The 24,241-nt window shown below is 31.0% G+C and overlaps 1 protein-coding gene across 4 annotated transcripts in view; it reads left to right on the top strand.

Annotated features, from left to right (window-relative positions):
• The window catches only part of Nos (Nitric oxide synthase), a 588,325-nt gene that overhangs the window by 127,492 nt on the left and 436,592 nt on the right, over window positions 1–24,241 (top strand). For 2 of the 4 annotated variants that reach the window (XM_072542784.1, XM_072542780.1), the window contains exon 1: window positions 20,564–20,702. The exons of 1 other annotated variant lie outside the window; for it this stretch is intronic. In XM_072542784.1, coding sequence (XP_072398885.1) covers window positions 20,695–20,702 — 8 coding nt within the window. In that variant the 5' untranslated portion in view covers window positions 20,564–20,694. Of the gene's footprint in view, window positions 1–3,479; window positions 3,617–20,563; window positions 20,703–24,241 lie in introns of those variants that run through there. One more of the 4 variants, XM_072542782.1, reaches the window with a different exon arrangement.

Below are 24,241 nucleotides of genomic sequence, written 5' to 3'. Positions count from 1 at the left end.
CAGTATCAGACCGCATATGTAGTATCAGGTTCAAGGGAAAATACCAAAAAATCACTCTCATAAATATTCACGCGCCTTCAGAAGAAAAAGATAATGATGTCAAAGAATGTTTCTACAATGAATTAAACAGAACAATCGAAAATATACCCAGATATGATATGAAAATTATTCTAGGCGACGCAAATGCCAAAATAGGGAAGGAAGAAGTATTTAGACCGACAATAGGAAAATATAGTAAACACAATGAAACTAATGAGAACGGACACTTCCTGATAGATTTCACAAGAGAAAAAAATATGATCATAACGAGCACATATTTCGAAAGAAAAGAAATACACAAGGAAACATGGATATCGCCAGATAGAAAGACTAAAAACCAAATAGACCACGTGCTCATCGAAAAAGAAGAACAGCAATGTATAAAAAAGATAAGAACATACAGAGGACCAGACGCCGACTCAGATCATTACATGGTGGGCATCAAAATTAAGCAACTGATACCAGAGAATAAAAAAAAGAAATGTATACATAACCCAATTCGATTAGCAACAAAGAAAGAGCAAGAAATATACGAGGAAACAATGGAAAGAGCACTAAAAAAGATACAAATAGAAGAGCAAACTGAGAACAAATGGGAAAACATAAAGCAAATAATGAACAAAGCAGCAAAAGAATGTAATAAACAAGAGAATAAAAAGAGGAAAGACTGGTTCGACATAGAGTGCCAAAAAGAAATAGAACTAAGAAAATCATTAAGGATGGAAATGATCATGAAAGAAACAACAGAGACAAAGAATAGATATAGGGAGCAAAGACAAAAAGTAAAGAGGGTGCTGAGAGAAAAGAAGAGAAAACACATAGAAAATAAGCTAAAAGAAATAGAAGAGAATTACAGAAATAAAAAAATAAAAAACCTATATCAAGGTGCTAGAAATGAAAAAAAAAGGTTTCCAACAAAAACCCATATTCGTTAAAAACAAAGCAGGAAATAATATAAGCGGGGAAGCAGAAATAGCCGAAAGATGGAAAGAGTATTTTGATGAATTACTAAATGGGAATAATAAGTCAAACCAAAGAGAATGTATGGAAGCAGAAGCAAGAATCGAACACTTAGAAGACATAGAAGATATTTCACCCAGCAAAGAACAAATCGAGGAAATCATAAAAAATCTGAAAAACAACAAATCCCCTGGAAGCGATAACATAACAGCGGAGATGATGAAATATGGTGGAAAACTGCTAAATAATTAAATATACAAGATCATAAAGGAGATATGGATAAAAGAACGAATACCAGAAGATTGAAAGGAAGCCATTATTTGCCCATTACACAAAAAAGGAGACAAAATAGAATGCAGTAATTACAGAGGAGTAGCGTTACTAAATACCGTATATAAAATCCTATCAAAATACATAAAAGATAAGCTAAAAAAAGAAGTTGAAAATATAATAGGCGAATATCAGTGCGGATTTAGACGAGGGAGAAGCACAACGGACCAAGTATTCATAATCAGAGAATTACAAGCAGAAAGCTATGAACACAACTTACCAACGATAGCGCTATTCATCAACTTCCAGCAAGCATACGATAGAATAAAAAGGAAGGAATTAAAAGAGACCCTTGAGGAACTGGGAGTTAGCAGAAAGTTGCGTAACATGATACATCTTACTTTAGAGAATACAGAAAACAGAAAACAGAAACATGTATCGGACAAATTTATAGTAAACGAAGGATTAAGGCAGAAGGATTAAGGCAGAAAGTTGCGTAACATGATACATCTTACTTTAGAGAATACAGAAAACAGAAAACAGAAACATGTATCGGACAAATTTATAGTAAACTAAGGATTAAGGTAGGGCGATCCTTTGTCATCATTACTCTTCAATTTATGCCTAAAAAAAATAATGCAAGAAGCGAAAATCAATAGAGAAGGACTCCTATATCATAAAAGACACCAAGTTTTGGCATTTGCGGATGATATAGTGTTGCTGGCAAGAGGAAAAAAAGAGCTACAGGAGATAGTACAGAGAATAGTAAAAGCAGCAAAGAAAATGGGACTTTACATAAATGAAACTAAAACAAAATGTATGCAGTGGACAGATGATCAGTTCAGGGATGGAAAAAAGTTTAAAGTAGAAGTAGAAGAAAGATTATCATACGAATTCGAAATGGTAGAAAGATTTACATACCTAGGTACAATAATATCACGCAAACCTAACATTAAAGAAGAAATACAAGCTAGAATAATGGCAGGCAATAGAAGTGTACATGCTCTTAGTGGAATGTTGAAAAGCAAGTTTTTATCAAGAAAGGCAAAAATACAGTTATACAAAACAACTATACAACCAATAGTAACGTACTGCAGTGAGACATGGACAATGACAAAAAATGAACAAAATTTACTGGAGATATGGGAAAGGAAAATCCTGAGGAAGATATATGGAGGAATAATAAGGGACGGTTTATGGATAAGAAGATCAAATGATGAGTTAAAGAAATTATATAATCAACCTAACATAATAGGAGTCATAAAGGCACAGCGACTAAGATTGCGAGGTCACCTAGAAAGGATGCCGAACACGAGGACTCCAAAAAGGGTACTGAACTACACTATAACTTAAAAAAAGAGAAAAGGAAGGCCAAAAAATAGATGGAATCAGGAAGTAGAAAAAGATATGGAAGAAATTGGACTAGAAGGCCAGAAAAGAAAAATGAATAACAAGAAGGAATGGAGAAAAATCACATATCGAGCTAGAGAAGATCTCAGTACATAAAGGAAAGCGAAAATGAAGAAAGAACAAACTTTTTAAGCCATGGGCCTCTAAGGCCTTTAGTGCTATTGTATATATATATATATATATATATATATATATATATATATATATATATATATATATATATATATATGTCAACATTTTTTAAAATAGAATCAATATCCCATCGATTCGTAAAATAACATAAGGTAAAAAATTGCATCTGCGATTTTCTTTAAAAAAGAAAATTCAATTTTCACGTAGATATCCTCAGGAAACCTCACAATTGTCACATATTTCATTCCCCTTGCTTTCATGTTTCAGTAATCTCAAAGGTGTAAAGAAAAAAAACCTATTTAAACTTCTATTGAAATCCCATGGCCTAATAGTTATTATAATGAATAATAATAATAATCTGTTTTTCATTATTAACAATTCGAGAATAATTTTTATTGTTTAATAATCAGGAAATGATTGCAAAAATATAAAAATATTGAACGTCCGTGTTTACAGATATATTTAGCTATAATATATAAAAAATAAATTTGCGATTACATGAACGTGTGTCCCTTATCAATCCAACATCTATCCTTGGACGTGGGTGTAGTTTTCCTGTATTTTTGCACAACCTCTTTACTTATCTCTTAACATTTTTACTATGCACTAATTTTAGTGCTAAAAATCAACATCTTAAGATTAGATTTTTATACTCCAATCTTTTAGATATGGCCAACTAATTTTTTGCGATAAATAAAACCCTATTTGTTTATTGTTGATTACCGCTTTATTTAATTATTGATTATCGTGGTAATTACATCGGCACACCGTTGCGGCTAAACTACTTCGAGTTAATCCAAGAATTGTAAGTAATACCTGAATAATTTTTTAGCAATATAAGTACTGTAATTTATATTTTACATATAACATAATATACTCCAGTCACTGTGGAGGAAAAGAGGTCAATACCTCTAAATTTTTTATAACTGAATCGACTTTGTTAATAATTTGGAATTATGCTTACCTTACCTCCCTCTTCAAAAGTTATATATGCGATAGGTGAGCTTTTTATTTTTAAGGGGTGAAATCACCCCTTATTGAAAATAATGAAAAAAAATTATATTAAAGCATTTTATGGATTTAAATCGTGTTAAATTAGGTAATTTAAATATTGTCAATTATATTAATGGATATGGTGTACATTCTCAACCCTTAACTATTCTTAAAAACCACCCCTTTTAATAAAAATAATTGTAAAAAATCGTTTAACAGGTTCAAACGCTTTTGTAGTGCATTTATATCATCTACAATGTAATTTTCTGCTTATATAAAATAATTTTGGTTGATTGCAACACTTCAACCCCTATGTCAAAATATATAAAAAAATCTTTTTAAACAACTTCAAAAGTTTTTAATGTACATTTATATTCAAAAATTCCTTTCTTATCAATAAAATATTTTTTGATTGGTTGCTTATTTTCAACCCTTAAAAACCACCTCTATGCTCACGAAACAAATTCCCCTTTGGTAAATGTCTAAATAAAAAAATTAAGTATACTCATGCTGTTTTTATTGTAAAAAATTATGCATGAAAATACTTTACATTAGAAAGTATACAAAATAATATTCATTCATTGTTTGAAACGTCATTCTCGTCGTGTTTTAACTCCACCTCTTCGTCTTTTGCAGGACAGTTTTGACAATTGTCGCCAGAGCATGTTCCACACGTAGCATTGCAAAATAGACCTAGTGTACGAGAGCCACACGCTGAGCCGCAACCCTTTTTGCAATTGCAAAAAATCAGTTTCAATAGTTCTTCTGGTGCAGATGAACTTTTCATTTTTATTGGTTGTAAAATATCATCACTCTTGAACCATCCCCAATCCGTTATATCAATCTCTTTGTTTCCAAGCCATATCTGAGTTTGTAAATAAACTCTTTTGATATGCTCATTCAGGGCACTTACAGTTGGTACAAGAGAAGATAATTTAACTGCACTATTTTTAGTTGTGGCTTTAATAAACGATTCGTATCGCATTTGTTCAAGTAAGGATGAATAATCTTTGACCTTATTCATTTTGTTCATGTGGGTGTCTTTGGCAAGGCCATACAGCAAAATTGTACAGTATCTCCCAGCTTCTAAAATGTCTTCGAGATCTGAAGTACTCCTGTCATTGGCACTCATTGGCGGCTTGTCCACGCAACTTCAAAGGAATGTCGGTTCTCTGTGTTCGTTAGTTCTCTGAAGCAAATGTTCATATTTGTGTGAGTGTTAGTGTGTCTGTTACCAGTTTTTCGAATATACTTGAATAAAGCATTTATATATACAGAAAATAAGTTGATGCTCCAAAATATAAATAACATGCTCCAAAATTTTTTTAGAATAACTTCGTTAATTTTTAAGCTACAGTGTCCATTAAAAAAATATTTTGCAGGTAATTTCAAAAGCTACAAGACTAAGTAGATTAAAATATGTTAAAATTCTTTCTTTTTAAATAGTAAAGGGCCAAAGTGCTGATTACAGGTGTGTCAGCCGCTGTATCTCAAACTTCAATTGGCTATATCTCTATTATTTTTCGAGCTACAACAAAAATAAAAAAATAAAAATTTTTATTAAGAAAAAAACTATATTTTGGTATAGAAACATTTTTCACGTATCTCTTATAGTTTTAGATTTATTTTGAAAAAATGTAAATTTTTAGATAATTAAAAAAAAAGTTTTTTTTATTTAAACTTATTTTTTTCAAAAAATACGCGTTTCAAACAGGCTAAACTTTTAAAACTTATAAATAACACTAAAATAAAATGAATTGTAGAAGATATACGTTTAATTTCAATTCTCATCGAAATAGTGTTACTTATACTGCTCGTTTTTTTTAAAAACGCTAGAGTAATTCAAATTCTTTCCTTCGTATTTTGCTTTGTTTTAATCGAAATGGCTTTTAACATAGGTCAATTTTAAGGTTGTTTTTAGCTCTTTAAAAAGTGTTGTATGAGTTTTTATCAAAAAAGATGTCCATTTTCCGATATTTGATGTTAAATGCATCGAGTATAGTATTCCAAAAACAAAAAGTCTTCAAACAATTATAAATCGCTTAGTATTGTACTTATAAAACTTAATAAAAAAACATTCTCTTTGTTTTTTATAAGCTTTATTTTTGCCTATTATAGATTTTTCAACAAATAGCTTTGTTTTTGAGTTATTCGTACAAAATCATTGGAAAACATGTTCTTTTTACAAGCCAAAAATTATTAATTTAGCGAAAAAAATTTATATGACATTTTTTGTTTAAAATTTGATTCTATATCAATTCCCGGGGTTATTTTGAGTGTAAAAAGTTCAACCTCCTAGATGGGGTGCCAATCACTCCAGGGGTAGAAGCACACATCGGCACCATATAACTTATGTTTTTTGAGCAATTTACTACCCACTGTAAAAATTTCAGATAAATCAGTGCAGTTATAAAAAATTTAAAGGGAAAATGCCACAGTAACTGGACGAATAAGAATATGTTTTAACCGCATATAATTTTAAACTTCTAAGGTTTTCTACTGCTTTCACTGATTTCCTTCTTTCAACCAACGTCTTTCTTTATTTCGTTCTATTATACCATCTTCTATCTTTAATGTCTCTCGTTTTTATGGACTTGTTCACTTCATTAAAAAAACATATAGAATTTTGGTCTAAATTAATTCAGCAAAATGAGAAATCTGTGCTTTCTACAATTTGAGAAATCATGTCATTTCAGAAACAACATGAGCCAGAAATTATAGTTTTGAGTAAATCACAAAAAACTGTTTTAAAACGCTGTAAGGAAACTGCTTTAAGATTAATTGTTGCAATATTTCACTATTTTGTACATTATGCATTATGTTTTTTCTTAAGTCATAATATGGTTTTAAAAAAAGTGACTTATGTTGTTTCAAAACAAATAAAATAAAAAAAATATTTTTGGTAAATTTTATTATCTGTCAAACAAAGTATAAGCATTAATCATCATTAATTGCATCAGTAGTAGGCCACTGCATAATCTCTTTAAAAAATGATCTGTTTTCCTCTGGTATATAGTCCATGAGGTTGCGTATATCTTCAATTTTTTTTATTCATTAGTACTTTACCATTCGGATAGGCCAGAACTGTTATTAAAATTGTAGTTCTATCACTTATGTTAAGTTTAAACTTGTTAGTGATAAAACCATTAATATATTTCGATACTGTTACAGTCTTTGGTTCGTTTGAAGAATAAAAAAAATGGTAGTAGTTTGAAATCTGGAAAGAGATTTTTCTATCCTTTTCTTTTCTCCCATTGAGTCGATAGACAAACACGTTTTTGTAATGTTTAGGCCACCTCTTTTTAAAGATATTCGGTGTTTTCCCCATTTTAACGAGAAACTTTTTGTGTCGTGTAGAATTTACTCATTTCTGTATATTCTTGGAATAGAATGAAAAGAACATTCATCAATGATTGGTACTATGACAAAAAGATTTTGTTTCATTCAGAGCTTACCACAAGTTCGCTCTGAAGAGTCCAAAAGGACGAAATACATATAAGCGAATGGTGGTGCTTTGTAATGAAATTAAATCTTATCTGTCTTTCGTAAATAAAATATACTACAAAGTTATTAACAAGAAATCATCAGTAATACATATAACTTTTCACCAGAAAGAGGTAAATTGATCACCTAAATCACCTAAACGGGAAGGTTATGTATATCAGAATAAAACAGGTAATTTGCCTAAAATAAAGAACGAATGAGAAAAATCAAACATTAGATTAAAATTTGTTCTTTATAAATTACCTTTTTTCCATAGCTAATATTAAAGCGTTGCTATAACAACTGTTTTGAGTAGAGAACGTATCACTTTAACCGCAAGGGTAGATAAAGTGACACTTTAACAGCAAGAGTAGATAAAATGTTTTAACTTTTTTTTATTCAACAACATTTACAAACTCAAACACATTAAGGATTAAAAACAACCGAAATTTTACAATTAACATTCTTAGAAATATATATTTGTGGAGCATCACAACTTGTACTCGTTTGCTTAAACACTTGATTCGAGGTACTGGATTGATTTTCTGATCCGCCAAGTATACACTTGGATACAGCAATCTTATTGCTTATTGAGTCTTCAATGTAAGATTCTGCAACAGATGACGATTTCCATCCACCTAAATGTTTAACTTTTAGTTGATCAGCTCCAGAATTTGCGAACATAGTAACTGAAAAAAGACGGAAACAATGCCCCGTGTACATTTCTGAATTTGCAAGTTTCAAAAAATCTGCAATCTTCTTGGGTAATTATATATAGTGTTAATCCCCACCGGTTAAGTAGTGCACTTTTGCTGTCGGTAATTTACAAAAAACTTACTGTGAGGTACGTATTTGGGGCGCAAGGCAATATACTTTCTCACAATTTCCAAGAAACTCAGTCCACTTTTCTTGTCAGTAATACAAAACGACCTTTCCTGCTTGGTTTTAGTATCAGATAATGAAACGATTATCACCGATTTTGTGTCGTCCACGTTAAACACTTTTAACTTGTACAATTCATCGGACCTAGTCGCTCCATGCACACCAAAAATAGCAATAAATTTCATCAACAAATAGACGTCATAAGGAGCTTTTGTCAGAAATTTAATAATGTCATCTGACTCCAGGATTTTGGACTTTTTAGCTCTGTATCCTCCACTCAGGTTTTTTAGTAAGGTGGTTAACTTGCTGAATTTAGAAATGTCACAATTTTCATTCACCAACAACATACGCTTCACCATCGAATAATACGACCATAATGACGATGGCATCGCTTTCTTCGACTTTTCAGAAAAATACGCCAGAAGTATTTTTTCACTCACGCCATTGATATTCTTAATGCTTTTCCACTTTTTAAAAGACTGGTATTCTTTATCATACATCATCCTAGATTTTTGTGGCAACAATAAACTTTCTACTTCCAACGCTGCATTTTCTACATCTGATGGCAGGTTTTTCTTTTCTTGTGTCAATTCTTTTTCGTCCATTTCGTATTTATTCACTTTGTACACAAAACGCAACAATATTCTACGCAAAAACCAAAACGTAACATTTATTTGACATTTGTTGACAGAGTAATTCATATCCCTAGCAACGGAGCAACACAATTGAGATTTTTGTGCTAAAAATTACAATTTTCGTTGAAATTCTATTTTTCACCTGAACTTGAAGTCTTGCTATAGAAAAAAATATTGTATTGCACAAGACGATAAAATCGCATTATCTTCTCGAGCATAATTAGCGTCTCGACTGACGTCTCGACGCTAAAGAACGCTCTCGAAGATAAAGTACAATTTTATCGTCTTGTACCGTTCGCGTCATAAAAAACTGGTACAACTCTTATTACCGAAAATCATGTTTTTCAAGTTGTGTAAGTTGATCTTGTCACATGTGTCATTCTAATTTCTAGGGCACTGTTGCCAGTTCAATGAAAATATTATATGAAATCAGCTAAAAGCAGGGCTGTGTGACAGATCGCCAGTTTTGAGTATTCTAAAAACTAAAACATCGAGCATTCTCGATCAGTCAGTCACATTAAATTTGTTTAAACATGCATCCTAAAAAATTCTCATATTAATTTTGTAATTTTTCATTATCTCAATTAAGTACTCATACCATGATTTGTGTTTTATTATAATTTATGAAAATATTTCAATTCAAATATAGTGATAGATAAAATCAATCTAGACATAACTTTAAATTATTATAATAAAACATTACAGTGAGGCATTGGATTGTAACTGTCACTTTATAATCTACGTAGGATAAAGTATAATGTTAGTTTTTGTTAATGTTATCGTTCATATAATAAATAATAAATTAATCTTGGTAGTTGGCTTGTGACTAAACTTATTGATACAAAATACAGTTCGTGTTCGGTAGGTAATTGAAGTAAAAAATTAGGTACAGTAGATGCATTCCAATGTTCCCTGTGCCAATAATCTAGGTTTAAAGATCCTTTAAATATTTTGGATATTAGCTGAACCCTATCTCTGGTTATTAAATTTATTAAATACGGTTTTTTGTTGTTAATGATAAAAATAATACCTATCTAATAATAACTTTATTTTTTTTAATTAGATTTAGTGCAATTCCGTTATCTGTGATGGCAACAGCGAATTAATTCACGAAACACTGTATCCAGTCTGAACCCAGGTTTACATTGGGAAAAAAAAGTGTACCAGTTTTATATGACGGGAAGTGTACAATAAATAACTATACATCTTGTAATATTCATATAATCTTAGATCAGATACGAGTTATAATATGCTATACTAAGACAGGTCTAACAATCTCGCTCTCGCGTTCTAATATTTTTGGGTTTTAATTTATTCAGATTTAAAAAATAATTGAATTATATATTTACATTTTTTAAAAAAGTTTGAATATCTGATTAATATTATAGGTTATGTGCATATGCATCCAGCAATCAGATTTATTAAAAACTTCAACCAAAGCATTTACGCTACGACTATACGTACAGCCCTATTGTTTGTCAGATTAGCTTCAGCATAGAATTAAAAAATGTTTGGATTTGACGTTTTATAATGTTTAGCAACTAAATGAAAAATATTTTAAAATATAATTTTTAAATACACGGCTTTAAACAATTGAGGAGCTTAGAATAAAAGGGATCCAAGTGCAATTTTACTGGTTTTGAGATATTTAAGTTTAAAGTTTTTTGAATAATTAAAATTCCTTGTACATTAGCTACGGTCGTACAAAGTATTATTATATTAGGATATGTGAGGATCAGAAAATTATTTTTTAAAAATTTTATATATTTTATTTTGAAAAAAAGCACTTGGATCCTTCTTATTCTGAACAGTCAACCTATTATTATTTGGACTAAAATGTATCCGTAGGATCTTTGCAGGAAAAAAAGATGAATTTTGAAAAATGTTTGCTTATAACTTTATTGGGTAAATTATTTATTTATAATATGAAACGGCAAAATAAAAAAGAAAAAAAATATCTTTACACTAAGCAAGTTTCACTCATAATCAGAGTCCAGTACTACTGTATCTTCCATGTCTTCAAAAAACTTCGGCAGTTTGCTGCGATGCCGACTCCAACATTTCAGTTCTTTCTTGAAATCCTTCTTTAGACACTTCGTTGACGGTAATAGTTTTTTATGTTCTCTTGTGTTCATTGGAAATGTTGTTGTAGAACTCGTGGTAAACCGGTGGAATAAAATCAAGAAGTTTTAAATATTTTTCCATTTCAATTTATTGATTTTTATCGGTTGAGCGTTAAGATTTTTTAACGCGTTAACATATTCTCCATGGAAATAGTAGGAAGTCCAGCTTCTTTTTGTACACATACACAAGTAAAAAATAAAAAAAACTTTATTTAATGTTTCCTTAAAAGAAAACGAAAATGTTTCGGAAGACCAGTACAGCACTGGTCTCCATTTAAAAAGAACACCTTTACTGTCTTTGGGATCACTTATAACTTTGTTTATTGTTTCAAAACTGTAAAAGTTTTCTTAATTTATTCTTTATAAAATAAACTTTTTGCAAGCTGATTGAATTAGCTGGGCCCAGTGCTCAGGAATAAGTATCTGTGGATTCTTACTTTTTCAGTTATACCAAAATCTCTATCGCACTCCATAAATGTATGGCCTGGTTCCAAAAACTTGCAATAATCTTGCTAACACTTTTAGAAAGTATGTTTTTTACAAAACGAATGAAAAACGAACCAATTTCTTGAGATCTCTTGCTTAAAATGGATTCATCCCAGATATACATTTCTGATCTTTCTGTGGTTACATTGTGAACACAAAAATTATACGTCCAAAGCTGTCGCAAATAAAATGCTTTGGAAGTAGTTATTAAGGGAGTGGGAACGGTTTGCTGAAGATCAAAACAGATTACGTTCGTATCTACAGATGCTTTGTATTTTTCACTATCTTGGTTTTTCATTGTTTCAGCCATCTTTGCTTTCCGTCGATAAAGCTCTTGATCAAATTTGGCTATTTTTACTTTTTCTACATCTGCTGAATATTTTATAATATTTCTATAATCGTCACATCTACTGCATGTATCTTAGTTTGACCTGTGAAATCTTAGGTTAAATTCCGTGTTAAATATATCTATAAAATGAGAGCTTCACTGAATCCTCATGTAGTTCCTCACGTTGTTGAACATATAACTGGTACATTTTGTTTAAATTCTAATCTGGAGCCAAGTATCTTGTGTTCCTAGAATTCCTTGAATAATGACTTATATATTTTGGGAATTTGGTCATATGCTCAATAACACTATTACGTTTTTGTGGATATTTTTTTTTTTAGTAGATTGTTGCGCTCTTCAATCTTTTTCGCATACACCAACCTGATCAGTTTTCTTACAAACAGTTCTAAATCTTTTATTGCTTATGTTTAATGTTCGAAGAAAGAACAGTTTGCAGACTTGCTTATTTAAAAAAAATAGCTCTGTGCTGTAGCTTATATTTTTTTCTGACAATTTTGATCTAGCTACATTCTTCTTTTTTATACAAGAAAATAAAAAGAAATTTTGAAGATCATAATATAATACCAGTTTGTAAAATCTTTCGAACAACAGAATTAGTTTTTCTTCCGTGATGTTTTCGTTGCATTTATACCTGCAGTTATGATCGTATTCCTGTACAGATCGTGCAGTATGGTTTTTCTCTTTATAGCCGACATATGCCATTCAAGTATTACGTAATTTTTTTCTTTTTCCAGTTGCCTTCATTTCTGCTCTTGTTACGTTTTTTTAAGTTTCCATTTTCTGACGATAAGGATTCTTCTGATAATGATGAACTACCTGGGTTAAATTTATTTTGTTCGTCTGATTCAAACGGGTCGTTGTTCTCTAAAACAAAACGTACTGATTACCAAATTGGTTTAAAAAGATTATTGTTAAAAAATTAAAAGGGAGTCACATTAGCTGTAAAAACTTCTTTTGTATACGTGTTAGGGTATGTGTTTTATTAAAAAACTTTTAAAATACTGCTAAGATATTTAAATAATACTACAAGAGTCAATGGTAAAAAAATTAAATTTTATTTATGTATCAAAAGCGGCACGATGAAGCCGTAAACAGCAATCGTGATGAAAATGTACAATCAATAACGTCAATTTTAAGGTTAGCTCCAAACAACTACATACCCAGACCGAATTAGACTAGTATTTTAAAACTTAATAAATAAAAACCTACTTATCTTTACTGTCACTGCTATAATGCATTTTAATTTTTTTTTTTAAACTATTTCTATCGTTTTATACAAAAATTAAGCCATAAATATCGAAGGTGGTAAGTTACTTTCTATAAGTAGAAGTATACTGACTGAATTTAAGTTGGAAGTTGGAATATGAATCCATTTTAAACCGAAGGTTTTTATATTTTTATTTATAAAATTTTTTTTAAAGACCGGTAGATGGCAGTCTAGGTATGAAATCACTTATTACATTTTAAAATTAATAAAACTTTATTTTAGGTATGTATTCAAATCCGTATTTAACTCGATATTAAAAAAATTGCACTTGGACCCCTTTTATTCTAAGCCCTTCAATTCATTTACAATTTAAAAGAAGTATCTTTTATCATTAAACGACAATCGTTCTAACCATCACTAAATAACTTTTTCTTTTACTGAATTATATCTATTATTTTTAATTAACTGTCACACAATAAATATTGTGCTTATTGCATTTTTTAAATACAAAAGTATAGCCTGTCCTCTGCCTTAATCCTTAAATTTTGTTTTCGGTTCTAATTTCCAATGTTGTAAATATTTAAAAAAAGACTTTCTACTAAAAAGAAAGCCACAACAAAGGACGATTTAATTACATGCGTATTTCAGTCGGAATTAAGGGATATTCAATAAATTTTTGCGGAGCATCTAGCCACTCTAGTGAAAAATACAAGATGAAGGGATTTCAGTATAAAATACTAAAATAAAATAGCGATAATGTAGAATGTTTTTGAAGTTAATTGGGTGAAAATTTTTATCGATATTATTAATAATATTGGAAACTATATATCTACAGACTAGGCAAAAGATAATTACGATATTTAAACAAAATTTAATGGTTTTGGGTGTAAACCTGCAGCTAGAATTTTGTTTAGAATATAGGCACCCACTAACATATTTTCTCTCCAAAATTGTAAGCGACGATACTTAGCAATGGTTTTCTTTTAAGTCCTGAAAATTATAAAACTACTACATTTAAATCTTGATGAGTGCCTCGGATAACCAAAGTTTGGATGGCGCGGATTACTTTCCCAGGGTTCTTATGATATTAAATAAAAGCAACAATTCCTATTCTAATGTATATACTAGAGACTGGAGTCGATATTAAACAACCAGATAATGTTCGACCAGTCTCATTTATACTATAATTACCATGATAAATGTGGACAAAGCAGGACCAGTCTTTGGATATAAAAAAAGTTAGTTGGCTGAGCTCCGAACCTCAGTACCTAGTTATTAAGGAAATTTGGGCTTCTTTATTTTGGCTGTGGCTTTTAAATGTAAACACTCGATCTACCTAGTCCTACTTTAAAATATTTTGGCTCTTTCTTCTTCTTTAAGTTCCATCTTCTATCGCAGGTTGGAAATCATCATAGCTATATGAACTTTGTTGACTGCCGCTCTAAAAAGTTCTACACCAGTTCTACACCAGCTACTAAAGCCAGGATATTCTTTGTCTTCCCACATTTCGCTTTCCTCAGATTTTGCCTTGCATAATAAGTTGTAATAATGCGTATTTTTGCCCTCTCATCACATGTCCTAAGTACTCAAGTTTTCGTCTTTTGACAGTTAATATTATTTCCGCCCCATTTCCTATCATTCTAGTTACTTCCACGTTTGACATTCTTTGAATCCATGATATTCGTAGGATTCTTCTTTAACACCAAAATTCAAAGGCTGCCAACTTATTCATATGGACTTGTTTTAGTGTCCACGCTTCCAAGACATAAAGAAGAGTAGAGAACACGTAACATCGAAGCATTCTCATGTGTAGTTCCAACCTTATATCCCAACAACAAAGAAACTTTTTAAGTTTAAAAAATGATGCACGTGCTATTTCAATGCGTGTCCTAATTTCTTTGGTTTGGTCTACATCTGATGTTATCCATGTTCCTAAGTATTTATAGTTATTAACACTCTCAATTGCAGTATCTTCAATAGTCAATTGGATATTTGCATGTGTAGATTGAGTCATGATCATGCATTTAGTTTTCTTTAAATTTATCTTCAGTCCGTACTCATGACAGCGTTCATTAAGGTGTTGCATTACGTTCTGTAAATCACTGTTGTTATCCGTCATTATTACTGTATCGTCTGCAAAACGTAAGTTATTCAAAACTTCTCCATTGATAGATATACCTTCTATTGAGTCTGAGAGCGCTTTTTGAAATACCGCTTCACTGTAGACATTGAAAAGTAGTGGGGACAGCACGCAACCCTGGCGGACTCCTCTCTGTATTTTGATATTTTGGGTGTACTGGTTGTCAACTCTTACCTTGGCAGTTTGATTCCAATATAAGTTAGATATAATTTTCAAATCACGACTGTCAATATTTTTACTTTTTAATATATCTACAAGCTTTTTATGTTGAACCTAAACTGAACCTTTGGCTCTTTGAGGTAATCTAATAGCTCACTTTTCCATGCTTTGTTTAACTTTTACAATAGCATTTTAAATAAATATTTTTTCTCAACATGTATTAATTGTTTTTCATTTTTTAACTATACAAAGTCACTGACATCTGCAAAGTGATAATTATTATTAGATCTTTCACATTTAGATTTTTCACTGAGTTATTTTTGGTTGAATTGTTTTAACTTTATTTAACAGTTTCTTTTTAAATCTCCACGACTGTTTAGCTTTTGTTTATGTAATTGCAAAAATTTGATAATTATTTATAGTATAATAATTAAGATTTGAACTTTTAGCTTCATAATAAATTGGCCGTGGCCTCTCTTAAATAAATAATTACACAGTGTATGTTAAAATTATCAAAATTGATTAGTTTTGCAGTTGAGTTCAACCGAAATAAACATACGAGCAAATGTAGGAAACGGTGTTTAATTTTACGGAAGAAAATTTACATATATTAATTACTGATTATTAATATATTAATTCGCTGGACAATTTATAAAACGAGAAGAATACTATTTAAAATTTTACAAAATAAAACAATTTTTTTACGGTTGCTTAGAATGATAATCTACTTGAATTTTTTTTACAAATATTTGCGAACAAAATATGTTTAAAGCGATATTTTGTTTGACTTATCTCGTTTTTCACAAATAAGCACATGATTTACCCCCTTTGTAATTGAAAATTTCTTAAGTGAGCTTGTATTACGTTAATACAAGCTTACTTAAGTACTAAAAACATTAAACAATAAATACCTTTGCATACAAATCTATCTAAAAAAAACTTCAAACTTTTAATCGTCGTCAAGTTGATGAATCCGGGAGCACATCATCTAAGTCTTGATCTGCGGGTAGATTTTTGTAAAAAGTTTTACAGTGGCTCTGATATGTAGGGCAGTAAGTACATCAGGTGCTTTTTCTTTTCTATCGTTATAGGCACAGGCTTGTTATATGCCTCCTAGGGTAATAAATTTGTAGTCGCTTTCCTTTCCTAAATCTACGATCTTGTAAAGTTCTTCTTTGTCAAAGGACAGCTTTTCTGTAAGCATTGTAAGCAGTTTAACAACCCGCTGTTATAAAACTTTTTTTATTCTGGCCAGTACAGCAATCTGAACACATTATTAAGTGTTTGACTTTAGGATCTAAATCTTTTGTTAGGTAATGATATAGGCAGGAACTTCTTTGTAGATGCGACAACACTGCTCAAAGCAGTGAGCTTATGAGTTGTCGCAGTCGCAGTGAAATGTAAGATTAAAAGTCGACAATTGCCTTTTATAAAATGACTTACCTTTGAGGTCTGGTATTGGCAGGCATTGCTGGAGTTCAAAAGTATTAGTTTTTATTTTACCATGACCTCAGTCAAAAATTTATCTTCTTCTGTGCTTTTATGTCCTTGATTAGCTTGTAAATGGTGTTCGTTTAACTCTTCTTTTAGTTGTATTATTTTATCCTCATTTTTGCACATATTGATTTTTATTTTTAATATGTTACATGTCCCGCATGTGTCTTTCTTCTTCTTCTTCTTTAAGTGCCATCTCTGCGGAGGAGGTCGGCAATCATCATAGCTATTCGGACTTTTGAGACGGCTTTGTATTTCTTAGGTTTCTTTATACTGATGTTTAAGCTGTAAAATATATTTTCGTATATTTTACAACTAATAAAATTATCTGGGCATGGCTTCTTTTAAGCTTTATAAATAGCAATGAATGTGTAGTGTGAAGGTAAATATTTCCTTGATGACTGCCTTCTTGTATACTGACTTTTGTATGAGGTTATAGATAAAATGTGATCTTTTCCTGTTATTTTCTCAACATCTAATACCTTCTCCCGATTTTTATGATATCCTCGTTGGTCTAATGTCATTATGCCTGATATTTGAGAATATTACTTCGCTGCTGTAACTTATATGAATTTCTTACTAATAATACTAATATTACGAGTATATATATTAAGTTTTTTATAAAACAGTCCTTGCAAACAGAACGAATGCCATGAACAGGAAAATAATAAATTATGGTATACTGTCGGTATCGTTGCTAGTTTGGGTTAGAAGAGCAATAACAATTATTTATTGAAAGTTTTCTGAATTTAAACGCTTTTATTGAAGGTTTTCTAAATTTAAACGCTGTCGTACTGATACCAATATTCCTGATCGCTCCGGAAGAGCAACTAATGCATTTACTCCCGAAAACATCAAAAAAATGGTAAAAATTATTATGAAAAACCGAAAAATGAAGTTTCAAGCATAGCTGATACTCTAAAGTTAATAAAAAGTAGCATATTGACTATTAAACATGGATATTTGGGTATGAGAAAGCTGTTTTCCAAATGGGTTCCATGTTTTCTTACACCAGAGCAACAACAACAACGAATTGATGAATCTCAGCGCTGTTTGGACATGTTTAATCAGATTACGTCAGAGATTTTGTATCGATGTGTTACAATGGATGAAACATGGATCCATCACTTCACCCGGAATCAAATCAGCAGTCATCTAAGTAAATACCACCCGGAGAAATTGTAAATGTCTTTATGGATAAGGTTGCTGGAGTATATGTTTTGGATATCACACAGGGCATTCATTAAATCGGTTATGATTGTGTAATTTCTCTGGTCCGTTTTGATGGCTTATAGTTCTGCATTGGAGATAGTCCAGTTGTTATGCAACTTAAATTTAGCATTATGAGTATTAGAGAAAATGGCTGCACCAACTCCGTTCGTTGTTTTTGATGCATCTATGTAGATCTGTCGGCAGTCACTAAATCTATCCATAATATCTTTGAAGTAGTTTATTAATATGGCTCTTGAGGATTCATGTTTATTCAATTTTGATAGGTCAGTGATCACTGGTGGTTTATTTACAGGTGGAGGGTTTTGGGAAGGGTGGTATATTGTCGGAAATATTATGTTGTATTTTTGAAGTACCTAATCGGTAAATTCGTTCAAAGAAAGTCAAATTGCATTGAGTGTGAGATGAGAAGTAGTGGCTGAAACGATTGTTATGAACAAAATGGCAGACTGGATAATTTGGAGAGGAGAGAACTTTACAAGCAAACGACAAACCTAAAAAATTTCTTCCAAATTCTAGAGTTGTTTGCCCTGACTCACTGCCTATATTTAGTATGGGGCTTATTCGAAAGGCAACCAAAGCGACTCGCAGTCCCGTATTTTGATTTGCATCTAGTTCTTTAAAAACAGATTTCGGGGCTAAGTTATATACCACTGAGCCGCAGTCAATTTTTAATCGAACTAAGGATGAAAAAATTTGTAGAAAAGTTGTATATTGTAGATTAAAAAGATATCATGAAAAAGACAGCAAAGATTTGATTTCACGTACAAAGCGTCTATGTATCTGTTGATACGTATTTCGACTTAATAAGTCTCATCAGAACAGTTATTCATAGCCGTTCTCAACGTGAAAAATAAATCTTTTCTGTCTTATTAGAAGCAACAATTAAATGGCTTCGTTATGGACGCAATAGCGACATCTGATAGAAAAATCGGTAAGATAGTTTCGAAACAAATTCAGATTTCTGCTTTAATCTGAACCTTCTAAAATTGCAAGGTATAACAGACGCTGATAAAGATGTTAATAGAGACATGGGGAATCTAAAATTTGCATTCCACGACATGTCTATCAACTAAGCAAAAATCCCTAACGAATTTGTTTCTTGTACTCATACAGAGTAGATCCGAATAAAATGAAAAAGACAGCAAAGATTTGATTTCACGTACAAAGCGTCTATGTATCTGTTGATACGTATTTCGACTTCTAATAAGACAGAAAAGATTTATTTTTTACGTTGAGAACGGCTATGAATAACTGTTCTCATGAGACTTATTAAGTCGAAATACGTATCAACAGATACATAGACGCTTTGTACGTGAAATCAAATCTTTGCTGTCTTTTTCATTTTATTCGGATCTACTCTGTATGAGTACAAGAAACAAATTCGTTAAGGATTTCTGCTTAGTTGATAGACATGTCGTGGAATGCAAATTTTAGATTCCCCATGTCTCTATTAACATCTTTATCAGCGTCTGTTATACCTTGCAATTTTAGAAGGTTCAGATTAAAGCAGAAATCTGAATTTGTTTCGAAACTATCTTACCGATTTTTCTATCAGATGTCGCTATTGCTTCCATAACGAAGCCATTTTATTGTTGCTTCTAATAAGACAGAAAAGATTTATTTTTCACGTTGAGAACGGCTATGAATAACTGTTCTCATGAGACTTATTAAGTCGAAATACGTATCAACAGATACATAGACGCTTTGTACGTGAAATCAAATCTTTGCTGTCTTTTTCATTTTATTCGGATCTACTCTGTATGAGTACAAGAAACAAATTCGTTAAGGATTTCTGCTTAGTTGATAGACATGTCGTGGAATGCAAATTTTAGATTCTCCATGTCTCTATTAACATCTTTATCAGCGTCTGTTATACCTTGCAATTTTAGAAGGTTCAGATTAAAGCAGAAATCTGAATTTGTTTAGACACTATCTTACCGATTTTTCTAAAAAGATATCGTTTGACGTCGTAGTTCTTTCAAGAATCAGAACAATTTGATTGACCGTTTTCTCTGCTTTTTTTGCACAGTATGCATTTTGTTTTATCCACTTTGCAGGATTTAATTGTTTGCCAAAAAAGTATGTAATCAGCCTGCCTGTTATATCTGAAAATAATTAAATTGTTTAATAATGGCAAGTTTTTCTTTTAGGAAGCGTGAACGAGAAATAGTTCCTCATAAAAAATATTCGTGGTAATTTGTTTGACCATGTAATGATTAAACCGATTCAAAGTAAACTACCGACAAACTAAATTTCCAAAATTTTGTATTAAGCAACATCAGAATGACGAAATCTTATCAAAATACACTAAAATGAACATTTTTAACATTTTTAGGTCCTCTTCAAATTTGTTACGTAACAAAAAATTGTCAATTTAACTAACGTCCTTTATATTTGTCGGTATGGTTATCTGACTAATAATTAAATCTCTCTTTCGATAAAATGTATATATACAAAAAAACAAGCAGTTAACAAAATCTCTCGATGGGAGATATAAAGGTTATCGCCATAGTATAATTCTGATAGGACAATAAACCCGTGTATATTTTTATATTTTGGTTTTTTGTTATATTGCGATACTTTCGTCAAAATAAGAATTCATCAGTATCGTGTACAAATCTGCCAATATTTTAAGTTAAAACTTTTACGCCAATCTTAGTATTTTTTCGGTTAATGTGTAGTGTTAATAAAAGTTCAAAATGCCACAGTAAGTTTTTATGTACTTTATACATAGCTATTAAACGACAAATTTAAATACCTCATTTAAAATTCGCATGGTAATCAAATTATTTGATTGCTTATACCCACAGAAAAGAAATATTAAATTTAATAAGTATTATACAGCTGACATATGAGTATTATACTGTTTAAAAGCAAAATTTTTAAATAGTGTTTTTAAAAAAAGAGACAGTATATTTTTACCTCTATAAGTGCTTACTTTAGATTCGACTAAAATGGACAAATATGGTCAGTTGACCCCTCATCAAATAATCTAACGTTTATTTTTCGTTTTTAGTACTACATAGTGAGTTTTTGCAAGAATTGCATTTTTGGCTGACTTTATTTTTAGACATTTTTAATGAACAAAGTTTTGTCGTGCGTAATTGATCTGTTAGGTGTAGCTGCTCTGTTTAAAATCACAGCAAAGGTGGTGAGACACTTTTCAGTTCACATCCACTACAACAATTAGGTAAAATTTTATTAGGTTGGCAGCAAAATATTAAATCAAAAGTAATTTTTCAGAAAAAAGTATATTATGATAATTTAGACAGACCGTTAATTTCTTAATATTTTACGAGATATGAAAATATCTAAGTAGTTAAGATTATTTTTGTGTAAGATATTATTAAAAACACACAAAGAGGTAGATTAATTGAGAGATAAGTTATACCAGAAGAGAAGTTTTGAATTGATTGTATGGTAAATCAAAATTGGTCAATATCCTGGACACTGTGTTATAAAATGGGACTATATGTGTAGGTATATTTGTGACGTGGATGGTAAATTTACATTTGAAAATATTTGAGTGTAGAGGATTTTGATGGTTTTGATGTTATTCGAGCTGCATAATTAATGATAAATGTTGACGTCCTAAGTGCAAACGTAATTTATTAGCTATGAATTGAAGATAAATGTTGGTAGATTGCCAACATTCATTCGTCTTACATGATGGTACCACATCCTCTTACGCTGCCTTCCCCATCTTACAATATCTTGTATTTTGCATTGCTCTCTGACGTATGTATTTCTCACCCTGTCTCTTCTTGTTTTGCCCACTATTGTTCTTGGGGTTTTCATTTCGGCAACCCTTAGCATCTCTTTCGTTTTGTTGGTATCTTCGCGCACTTCTATGCCATATGTCATGATCGGTCATATGCAAGTCTTGTAAATTCCAATTTTACTATATGTGTGCAGTGCATATACGGATTCGACCAGACTATCTCCCGCAGACATCCCGACAATGCGGATGCTTTGTTGATCTGACTCCTTAAGTCCTTTACTGGGTCATGTGTGCTTGATATATATATTGTTATGATTGTTTATTTTGACTTTAATCTTAGTTTATTGAGCCAATAAAAAATATAACTTATTTGTTATCAAAAGTAAAATAAACTCCTTATATTACCTGTGTTCGATGGATTCAAAGATTTTCTAGTTGTCTTTTATCGGGATAGAGAAGAAGGATAAGAATAAAAAAATATTATATTACAAAAATTTACGTTTCTTTATTTTATATGAACGAATAAAACAATTATCAAATTCTGTCGTTATCTTATCAATCAGCATACAAGAAAATAAATCAAATTTTTATAATAATAAGATTTTAAATCTACATACATTTATATTAAGTGAAAACCAATTTTATTTAAATTTTTCTTTACTTGAAACTAGAAACAACAAAACTTTAAACTTTTGATTAGCCTAACAAAACCTCAGTTCTTAAATTTGAATGCTAATGACCATGATGTCAAACCGATCCTTCACAGATATAATATTCAATTGTACAAAACATTTACAGCTTATTTTCTTATTGAGTTGTATGTTGGAACATACCCAGAAAAGTCCAGTCTCCTCAACGATGTGATCTCTCCTCTTTGGCACCTCGGCTCCTTCCTAATGTCTCTGCAAACCTTCTGCAGACTACACAAAAACACCTGATTCACTTCTCCAAACTAGCTACTTATTTATGACATAAGGACCTCCTTTTGTCAACTTGATGCCGTAAAACTACTTTCACATATACTTCACAAAATGCCCACGGTAGATACAAGGACCTCTTTTAATCTACTTGTTATCTCCTTCTGCAAAACTATTTACTTCTTTTCACAATTCCGGTATCCAAACTCACGAACCACACTCTATCTTGAGACAAACGACTGTTTTCTTCGATGACCAAATTATAACTGCTTCTCCCTTCTCATGTTCGGCTCACAAATTCCCATTTAAAAACGACCGTCCAATCAAAAGCTCAAATTGTGTTTACCATGATTTTGGAAAAGCCTAATTTCGGTTTCAGAGAAAAACTAAATAGCTTACTTTAAAATTGGTTTTGTCAATACACAATTTATACATATTTCAAAAGATTAGAATATGGTCATTTAATACTCGATTTAAAACAATGAAAAGATTAACTTACAGGTAAAATGTCTTCTAATTCTAAACAAAGGTTTTTTGATAATTTTGTTTGAAACGGAAAAAGGTCGTTTGCCAAACAAATTTCTATTCTTATCTACACTAAATCTTATTTTAAATTACTATATACAATTTGTTTATATTGATATCTTAAAATTTTATTTCGATGGATTTTTTTATTTATTTTTCTTTGGTTGGGAAAGAAGAAACATAACAATATATATGCCCAGATATCTAAATTACATTACATGTTTTATGGGGTTGTTGTCAACCACTAACTTACATCTGAGCGGAACTTTTGCTATTGTCATACATTTAGTTTTGTTGGTAGAAATGGCCATATTTAGTTGGTGGCTTATTTGAAAGAACTGAAAGAGCTATCTCTGAAGATCATCTTTTGATTCGGCAATAATTGCTGCATCATCTGCGTGACACACCATACCAATTCTTTTGTTGCCCATTCTGTATCCGTGATTGAGAGATGTTACTTTGTTTATAATTTTACCCATGAGTAGGTTAAACAAGAAGGGGCTTAAACTGTCGCCTTGTCTAATTCCTCCTGGTGTTGAAATATTTTCAGTGAATTGTTCTCCTGCCCTAACTTTGGTTACATGGTTGTTATTTAGGTTAATATTTTTCTATTAATATATTTAGAATGTCTCCCAGGAGAACCCTGTCAAATGAATTCGTCAGTTAAAAGTTGACTTCGTCAAATGAAAATCACTTCAATTCAACAAAAGCATTGGTGACAAAAGGACTTAACAAAACAAAATAAATATTTCTTGTTATTTGACCTTCAACTTGTGGGTTCAACTCTTGCGATAACAGTAAATTATTAAGGAGATACGTAATTAAAGAATAGTAAACGATTTTTATCTTATGCGATATATTAAAAATATATTTTATACATATTCATTAAGCGATAAATTTAAATACCCCATTTAAAATAGTCATAAATAGTGGCTTACTCGCGTTCTAATGGCCACAGAAAATTGTGTTTTTTTTTAATTTGTGTAAAAACGCCAAAATGCCGAACAAAAAAAGTTTACTTCCTATATAATTGCGTCTGAGGAATTTTAATTGTTTATAACTTTAAAATCACAGTGCTTATGT

This window comes from Diabrotica undecimpunctata, chromosome 9 (genome assembly GCF_040954645.1).
Source record: "Diabrotica undecimpunctata isolate CICGRU chromosome 9, icDiaUnde3, whole genome shotgun sequence".
NCBI lineage: Eukaryota > Metazoa > Arthropoda > Insecta > Coleoptera > Chrysomelidae > Diabrotica > Diabrotica undecimpunctata.
This window is presented reverse-complemented; position numbering and strand designations above follow the sequence as displayed.